General features: G+C 41.2%; 1 protein-coding gene across 1 annotated transcript in view; it reads right to left on the reverse strand.

The window, feature by feature from the left end:
• Window positions 1-10,000, reverse strand: part of LOC113817852 (opioid-binding protein/cell adhesion molecule) — a 130,813-nt gene that overhangs the window by 3,098 nt on the left and 117,715 nt on the right. Inside the window, exons 7-9 of the mRNA XM_070136712.1 lie at window positions 3,808-3,942; window positions 2,059-2,192; window positions 642-718 (exon numbers count right to left, since the gene is read on the reverse strand). Of these exons, the coding sequence (XP_069992813.1) occupies window positions 642-718; window positions 2,059-2,192; window positions 3,808-3,942 (346 nt within the window). The remainder of the gene's footprint in view (window positions 1-641; window positions 719-2,058; window positions 2,193-3,807; window positions 3,943-10,000) is intronic.

Raw genomic sequence — 10,000 nt, forward strand, 5'->3', positions numbered from 1 at the left:
GTACATGTTGGGACTGTTGTACATAACGTCTTAGTTTAGTACCGTCCATGTGTTGAAATTAGAAACTGACTGGTCCATCAAGTTTATTGATAATTCCAGAACACATATATGCATGTATGTATGTATCTATATGAAATCATGACACGGCTGTTAATACCTTTGGAGCAATGGTCAAAGTTTTACTGGGAATCTGTATTCTCGAACAATGGGGGGAAACTTTTGCTGCGATATTAATCATGAAGCATATTTACCACAATGTTTTACTGGCTTGGAAGACTGATTGGCGAAATCTACCAAGTTTTGTTTTATAAAAACAAGCAAAAATAAATGTTCTGTAACTTGTGACATCTATAAAATTGCTAGGTCATAGATGAAAAATTACTAAATCTGGAAAAGTACAACGCAACTGAACATCATGATACACTACCTAGGCAGTGAGTGAGTGGAATGCTAGAATGAGAGGGAGAGGGAAAGAGTCTAATGGCGATTGAGGGAGTAAAAGCGGCCGAACGAGCGAGAGAGAGAAAGTGCTCGCTCTCCCTCTCTCTCACCCTCCCTCCCTCCCTCACTCACTCACTCACTCACTCTACATCCCAGTATCAACACTTCACTCCAAGACTTCCTAAGACGCCACAACTCACCCTGACTGACGAAGACCAGAACGTAGGCGGGCTTGACGTTGGGCGGGAGGCAAGAGTAGTTCCCCGAATCCGTATATCTGTCCAAAGAAAACGAAATGTCAGTCGGTAAAATACTCGCTGTCACAGAAAACGAAGTGTTTTCCCCGGATACCCAAATTAGATTGGGGGAACTCAAGTATTTTTAATACATTTTATTTGGCGGTTATTTTGTATTGAGTTTACTTTCTTTTGTTAACGCTTGTAGATATGTACTTATGAATCTTAAATGTTGACCATATGTATAATCTTACCACGACTTACAACAAATAATCGACATTTAATATCAATAAATAAGCAATACACTGATATAACAAACCTAATACTCTTGGCATTTTCCCACAAAACAGGATAACCTCCACGCTCGTTTCTGGAATGCCCCGTGCATGTCAAAGGAACACGAAACGAAAGAACCAAAATGAAAAAAAAACAGAAAAGTGGGGAAAAAAGGGAGGAAAAACCGCATCAACGACAAAAGAGAGAGAAAAAAAAATAACAATAAAACTAAAAATACACCAGCACGAAGAGCGGTATCATGTATTACTAGCGTGATGTTTTTTTTTTCTTCTTTTTCTTTTTCCTGAGAATGTGATGACAATTCTCTGTCCTGTATTATATAACGCGAAGTTTTGTTGTATTGTTCTCTTTTGTATTAGTACTAATAGTAAAATCTTGTTATTTCGGTTCCCTTACTTAAAGGTTGTGTGTGTGTATGTGTGTGTGTGAGTGTGAGTGTGAGTGTGTGTGTATCAATAAATATATGGAAGATATATTCACTTACTCGCTGATTTTCGCATAGTCTATGTAAAACATCATATGTATTCATGCGTGTGTTTTGTATTATTCACTCATATTGCAATCATGAAATCAAGCATCGAACATCACTGATAACAGAGTACATGAGTAATCACTGTAATTGCACCAAAGCGATGACTCAGAAACCCTTTCTTCCGAGCGCCTGTAATCTCCGTCAATCTTCTTGTCATCAGCCTCTTTCGCTGATCACATTCCTGACACTCGATAATTTTTCTCGTTAACCAACCTCTTGTCCGCAGCTGACCTATGAGAGTGGTCCTGAACGAGCCACAGCGTGCGACAGACCTACTCTTCGCCGTACGATAAGCCTACCTTTTCGTAGTACGATAGTTATACCTTTCGTAGTACGATAGTTATACCTTTCGTAGTACGATAGTTATACCTTTCGTAGTACGATAGTTAAACCTTTCGTTGTGCGATAGGCCTACCTTTTCGTAGTTAGATAGTTTTACTTTGCGTCGTACGATAGGCCTACCTTTTCGTCGTACAATAAATCTACTTTTCGTCTTACGACAGACCCCTTATTCGTACAAGAGATCTACCTTTCGCCGTACGATAGGCCTACCTGGCGTCGGTGATCGTGAGCCGAGAGTTCGTCCGCGAGCCTTCAACCTGCGTTATAACGTTGAGGCGGTTGCGAGAGCCGTCGTAGTTCACCATTTGGTCGCCGTGGTACCAGAACACGAAGGGAGGTTTGCTCTGGAAAAGGGGAAGGCAAAGGTAAACTCACACGTTATTTAAATGAAATATTGCAATCAATAATGCTTATGATTTTACTTATTACTGTTCATCATCATTATCATGATTAGTGTTATCAACATCATCACTGTCATTATCATCATCATTATCGTCATCATCATCATCATTATCATCACTATGATCACTGTTCAAAATACCATGATAATTTTTAGTAACCTTATTATTACTAAAATTGTTATTTCATTATTATTATTGTTAACAGTTCTATGTTATCAATAGGAGTACTGGCAACAGCAGCAGCAGTAGTAGTAATGGTAGTAGTAGCAGTTATTGTTGTTGTAATAGCAGTATTAGTAGTAGTAGTTGTTGCTGGTGTTGCAATAGTAGTAGTAGTAGTAGTAGTAGTAGTAGTAGTAGTAGTAGTAGTAGTAGTAGTAGTAGTAGTAGTAGTAGTAGTAGCAGTAGTGGCAGTAGTGGCAGTAGTAGTAGTAGTAGTAGTAGTAGTAGTAGTAGTAGTAGTAGTAGTAGTAGTAGTAGTAGTAGTAGTAGTAGTAGTAGTTGTTGTTGTTGTTGTTGTTGCTGTTGTTGTAGTAGCAGTAGTAATAGTTGATGTTGTTGTAATAGTAGTAATAGTAGCAGTGTTAGTAGTAGTCGTAGTCGTGGTAACAGCAGTAGTAGTAGTAGTAGTAATAGTAGTAGCAGTAGTACTAGTACTTGTTGTTATTATTGTTGCTATGTCAACAGTAGCAGTGTTAGTAGTAGTAACAGTCGTAGCAATAGCAGTGATAGTGGTTGTGGTAGTAGCAGCAGTAGAAGTAGAAGCAAAAGTAAGGATAGAAATATTGTTAAAGTAGTGCTAGTAGAATAGCACTAATAGTATAGTAGTATCATCATAGCCATCCTCATTATTATCGTTAATATCATAATCACTATTATGATTTTTTTCTTCAAAATTTCCGTTACACCGAGACACATTCCCTCCCTCTCTCATCTTTATTTTTCTTTCTTTTTTCAATTCAAATCAAGAGTCCATTTCACTCTTTCAGTATTTCCTGGTCGCGACTCTGTAATTGTATTAGTTCAGTAGCACACGCGTCAGTCAGCATTTAGCAGAAGGGGTGGGAATTCCGTGTTGCAAAATTCCCAGTTTGTCACTCATTCCTGTTGCCGAGTTGGAGGTACTGGCTTGGTGCAAAAGTCGTGGCGTTTGGAATGTAGCGAATGGGTTTTATTCCACTGGGTGTCTGAGATCGAGAATTGATGGGGAAATTATGGTTCTGTTGGAGGCGTGTAGGTTGTATGATCTGTGTATATGAAGGAAGGGGGGGACGGGGTTGTTTTGTTTGTGTGTGAATGTGTGTGTGTGTGGGGGGGGGTTACGTGTTAATGTGTGTGTTTGTGTATGTATGTGTGTGTTGTTTATCGTTGTGTGTGTGTGTGTTTATCGTCGTGTGTGTGTGTTTATCGCTGCATCATGCCGACACACACACACACACACACACACACACACACACACACACACACACACACACACACACACACACACACACACACACACACACACACACACACACTATATCCACGCACCATACTTCCCGCTTTCCTCATGACGTACCTGTTGTATGACACAGACGAGCGTTATGGTGTCTCCCTCTTGCACGTGCAGCTCCTGAGGTCCAAGCACGACTGCACGTGGTGTGTTCACGTGCAGGTTAACGAACTGGGATAGCACACCCGTCCCTGTGTACATCTGTGGGCGAAAAAGAATTTGTAAAGTTCGAGTTTGATGGATACCTGTCAGAACAAGGAAGGTTTATTCTCCTTTTTCTTCTTTTCCTTTTCTTTCTCATTCTCCTCCTCCTCATTTTTCTTCTTCTCCTCCTCCTCCTCCTCCCTCTTCTCCTTCTCCTCCTCCTCCTCCTCCTACTCCTCCTCCTTCTCCTCCTCCTTCTCCTCCTCCTTCTCCTCCTCCTCCTTCTCCTCCTCCTTCTTTTTCTCCTCCTCCAACTTATCATTATTACTTATTTCATTTTTGTTAAGAGATTCGATTTCATTTCGTATTCATAAAGGCATGGCTTCTCACGCTGTACTTGGGGTAGACATACATACATGCATGCACATAATCACGCGCTTACATGAATACATCTAAATATACAAACACAACACACAGCCTCCTTCCTTCTGCAAACATTCATTACATAAATAGATAGATTTGTGTGTTCGTAACCGCATCAAATCCAGTAATTAATTGTCAATCTCAGATACACACACACACATAGCACATAAATGCACATTATTCCACCTTCTAAACGTACACGCTATAGCCCCGCTTCTATCTATTCCCAAACGTAAATACACATAACCCTTGCTTCCCTCTTCCCCCTCCTACAACCCTCACTTCCCACTTCTTCCTACACGCATATTCACACCTACATGTGTCTCTCTGCATGTACACCTTGGTCATTCATACCCACAGTGCTCCTTCTCGACTCCGGTTGCTTGTGCATTATGGATCGAACCGGCGTGTCTGCAGTAGAGGGTGGGGGGAGGGGAGGAGGAGGGAGGGGGTGGGTGAGGGTGTTTCTTTAAAGGTGTTATCAGGTGTCCACGGCAATTATCTTTTCCGGGAAGGTGTCGCGGAACATTAATGAAGTGAGAAAATAGTTTTTTTTCTTCTTTTTAGTTTTTTTTAAAGATTTTTTTTTCTTTTTTTTTTAGATTTCAGTTTGTATGTATTTATGTCTCTCTCTCTCTCTCTCTCCATCTCTCTCTCTCTCTCTCTCTCTCTCTCTCTCTCTCTCTCTCTCTCTCTCTCTCTCTCTCTCTCTCTCTCTCTCTCTTTCTCCTTCTCTCTTCCCCCGCCCCTCTCTCTCTATCTATCTATCTATCTATATATCTTTTCCTACCTTGCTATCTTTCTACCAACCTGGCTTCTTTCCTTCCTTTCATTCCCTCATTCCCTCGCTCCCTCTACCCCTCCCTCCCTTCTTCCCTTTCTCTCTCCTTCATTCCCTCTCTCCCTTCCTTCCTACATCCCTCCTTCATTCTCTCGCTCCCTACCTCCCTCCCTTCCTTCCGTCCCTCATTCCCTCGCTCCCTCCCTACAACCCTCCTTCCCTCCCTCCCTCCCTCCCCCATTCCCTCGCTCCCTCTCTTCCTCCTTCCCTCCCTCCTTTCCTGTCCCCCCCCTCTCGCTCTCGTTCTGTTTCTATTTTCTCTTCTCATTTTTTATTGAGACTTAATACATCCATTAAAAAACAGTGTTTCTTACAATATCTCCTAATGATGGTTTTATCATTATGTCATTAATGATAAAAAATAAATAAAAAAATAGTCGTAATGAAATCCATGCATTAATATTCTACGAAACGATGAGATTAAGATAAAAAAGAGATTTAAATGAGACATCACAATAACACAGATTTCGATAATAACATCCATTAACTTTGCCAACAAATTCAAACTATTTTTGCTAACAACAACAGCAAATGACAGTAATTATAGCCATTGCGATTGCAACATTGATAAAAAAGTTTGACATATCAATGGAAAGTAAATTATGACAGTGGAAAGAGAATAGTGAAGCTGTAGATAATACCTCAGATGATGATGATGATGATGATGATGGTGAAAATGAGGGTAATGGTGAGGATGAGGATGATGACGGTGGTGGTGGTGAAGGCGATGACGATAATCAGGATTAGGATTAGGATGATGATGATGATGATGATGGTGATAATGGTTATAGCTGTGATGATAATAACATTAATACAGACAATAATAATATAGACTGAAATAATGATAATACGATAGGAAAAAATGATGATAATAGCGATAATGATGATGATAATGATGACGATAGTGGTAAGGATGATGATAATGACAATGATGATGATAATAATGGCAATTATGATGATGATAATGATTTGGATGTGATAACAATGATAATAATCATCAAAATAATAATAACTGCGATGATAAACAAGAAAGTCCAATAATCTTAACAAAAACAATGATAACACAACCAACTTCGTCGGCAAGACAATGACAAACACACAAAGACAACAAAAACAAACATCAAGACAATCCTTTGCCTTTTTTTTATTCCTTCTTGATTCCCCCCTTCCACCTCCTCCTCCTCCACCACCACCTCCTCCTCCACGTCTTCCTCCACCTCTACCTCGTCCTCCTCCTTCTCTTCATTCTCCTCCTCTTCTCCTTCTTCTTCCTCCTCCCACTCCCTCCTTCTCCTCCTTCTCCTCCTCCTCCTCCCTCCCTTCTCCTCCTCCACCTCTTCCTCCTCCTCCTCTTCCTCCTCCACCTCCTCCTCCTCCTCCTCCACCTCCTTCTCCTGCTCCACTTCCTCCTCCTCCTCCTCCTCCTCCTCCTCCTCCTCCTCCTCCTCCTCCTCCTCCTCCTCCTCCTCCTCCTCCTCCTCCTCCTCCTCCTCCACCTCCACGTCCTCCTCCTCGCTTTTCAATTTTGCTTTCTTTAGGATACCCAAGACGAGAAGGGATAAAAGACGGAAAAGGGGACTAGGAGCAGGAGGAGGAGGATGAAAAGAAAGAGGAGGAAGATGAAAAGAAGGAGGAGGAGGAGGAGGAAGAAGAGGATTGTGTGTGCAAGTTCGAAACCCAATTTGGGTGACATTGTTGAGGAGGACCTGAAGCTGCCTCATATATCAAGACTGCAATCTCAGAAAGATGATGGCTCCTCATTCGTCTTTATATATATCCTTCTCTCTCTCTTTCTTTCTTTCTCTCTCTCTCTCTCTGTCCTTTTTTCTCGTTTTCTGATCATAAAAAACGACGATTGGGATTGGTTTATGCGGGTTTGGTTTACGTGTGTGGATCGATTCTTTTGTGATTGTTTTTTCTTTTCTTTTCTTTTCTTTTTTTCTATGTCTTCGCTTTCTCTCTCTCGTTTTCTCTCTCTGTCTCTCTTCTCTCTCTCTCTCTCTCTCTCTCTCTCTCTCTCTCTCTCTCTCTCTCTCTCTCTCTCTCTCTCTCTCTCTCTCTCTCTCTCTCTCTCTCTCTCTCTTTCTTCCACTCTCTCATTCTTTTCTGTTTTTTTCTTTCTTTTTATTCTACCTCGAGGCATCGACCATTCCTATTTTTTCTTTTCTTCTCCTCCTATTTTCTTTCTTCTTCTTCTCCCTTTCCTTTTACCATTCTTTCCGTGACAAAAGCTACAGGGAAAAATAGACGAAGGAGATGCTGGAAATGGCACGTCTTGAAGATCTTACTACTATTTTCTTTTTTTGTGTGTTTTTTGTACCTCTTGTCCTTCAGATCTTCTCTCTTCCCCTCCGCTCCTCCCTATCCTTCCCCCTCCTTCTCCTTCTCCTTTTCCCGTAGCTCCTTTTCTTCTGCCGTTCTTTCGTTGTATTTTTATCTTTTCTTCTGCTTGCATATTCACGTTTCTTGTTATATATATATATATATATATATATATATATATATATATATATATATATATATATATATATATATATATATATATATATATATATATATATATATATATATATGTATGTATATATATATTTCTTCTTCTTCTTCTTTTCCTTCTTCTTCTTCCTTATCTTCCTCTAGCCTTCTCTTTTCCTTTTCTCTCGCTTATTTTTCTCTCTCCTCCTTTTGGTTTTCTTTCGTTTATTCCCTATCTTTTTCCCCTTTTCTCTTCCCATTTATTACCCTTCCTCTTAATTCCATCACCTTTCCCTTTTTCCTGTCTATCCTCTTTCCTTTTACTTTTCCCTTTCTCCCATTCATCGCTTTCTTTTCGCCTTCTCCTCTTACCTTTCTCCCATTTATCCTCAAATTTCACTTCCTTCCCGCACCTCTCCGTTATTCATTCCCCCTCTCTCTCTCTCTCTCTTTCCCCTTCCCTTTCTGGTATTTATCTCCTTTTCTTTCACTCCCCTCCAGTCCCCTCCTTTATCTATCTCCATCCCTTCCTCTTTCCTTTTTCCTTTCTTCTATCTATCTCCCTTCCTTTCACTCCCTTTTTCTTTACTAATCCCTTTCTTCCATTAATTCTCCATTTTGTCGCCTCTCGTTCTATTCCCCATCTATCCCATTTCTTCTTTCTTTCCCCTTCCCTTTTTCCATTAATTCCCCATCTTGTTCCCTCCTTCCTAACGCCCTTCCTTCTCCATCCCTTTCATTTTTTTCTCCCTTTCCTGTCTTCCTTTGGTTCCCCGTTTTTTCTCCTCCTCCCCCTTGCCCTCTCTCCGTTCCTCTTCCTTTCCCATTTCCTTTCTTCGATTAATGCCTCTATCTTTTCGTCTTCCATTCTCTTCCCCCACCTACTACCTCCTTTCCTCTTTCTTTTCTCCTTCCCTTTCTTCCATTCCTAATCTTTTCGCCTCTTCCCCCTCGCCTTCTTCCATTCCTCCCCCTCCTTTAGTCTCCTCCCTTTCCCTATCTTTCCCCCTCCCTCTTCCTTCCCTTTCCCTTTTTCATTCCACATCTCTCCTTCTCTTCCTCTTCTACCCTCCTTCTCCCTCTCTCCTTCCCCTTGCTTTCTTCCATTAATCCCCCATCTTTTCGTCCCCTCCCCATCCCTACTTATCCCCCTCCCTCTTGCTTTCTCCTTCCCTTTCTTTCATTCCCCATCTTCTCTCCTCCTCTTCCCTTTCTTCTCTCCATCCCTTCGCTTTCCCTTGGGACGTGTCCTTACGTGAACCTTCTAGATTAGTGAGCTTGGCAGTAGGCCGGTGCAGTTAGTCGCTCGCTTTTCTGTTCCTCTATTTCTTTCACTTATTTTTGGGTTCCGTATCCCCTTCGTTTCTTCGTTTCCTTTCCCATGGCTATTTTTTTCTGTTTCTGTTTGTCAGAGTGCCCCGCCTTCTCTCTCTCTCTCTGCCCGTCCGTCTGTCTGTCTGTCTCTCTCAATCTGTCGTTCTCTTGATCTTGTTTTCTTTTTTTCGTTTATTCTCGCGTATTCTCCTTCCCTCTTCTCACTTAACCAAATTCATTTTCTCTACACCTTTTCCTAATAAACTCACACCGTAAACTCTCTCTATCTCCCTTTTCCCACTTTCATTCCTTTCCTCTCCCATGCCCTCTTTCATCCCCACCGTCTGCTGTCTCCGGCGTCAATCCACGCCCGCAGGTGCTCTGTTCCTAACATTCACAGGCAGTCCGTCCTTGGCACTCGTCTAAAACTCGTTGGCGCTGTGTGAATGGCACTCATATGGCCCTTGCAGGACTCCTTGTACCTGGCACTCATCTGACACACAGATGTTGTTTTTTTCGGAATCGTCAGGCAGTTTGAAGTATTTTTTTTTCTTCTTGTCTTTTTTTCTTATTTCACTCTCTTTTTTTCTTCTGTCAGGTAAGTAGGAGAAGGAAAGGGCGAGTAAAGGTGTGGTGAGGGAACACCAGGGAAATGTATATACGAAGAACGGAAATGCAGATAGTAACGTGATTGAAAATATGTAACTGAAACACAACCATGGTAACAGAAGGTTTTAAATGATCTCTTTATTAACATGGTTATGTGTCACTGTGATGTATTTACTCATGAATCCGAAATTCATCTGTATGACCTGATGATGAGGATTCTAATAATTCTCGAAACGTCACGGTTTTAGTATTTCCCTTGTCGTTATTTCCATTTCATTGCATTCGACGTTTCATATCATGTTTCTCGCATATTCTAGGATACATTCAGAGCAAATCACAGTGAATTTCAAAAGGCTCCGTCATAATGGAAACACAAAATACGCCTGCAAGTTGTCTTTGAGCAATAATTTTTCAAAAGGCTTGATGACTGTTGAAGGGAGTTGTTATTACTAATTG

This window comes from Penaeus vannamei, chromosome 22 (genome assembly GCF_042767895.1).
Source record: "Penaeus vannamei isolate JL-2024 chromosome 22, ASM4276789v1, whole genome shotgun sequence".
Lineage (NCBI taxonomy): Eukaryota > Metazoa > Arthropoda > Malacostraca > Decapoda > Penaeidae > Penaeus > Penaeus vannamei.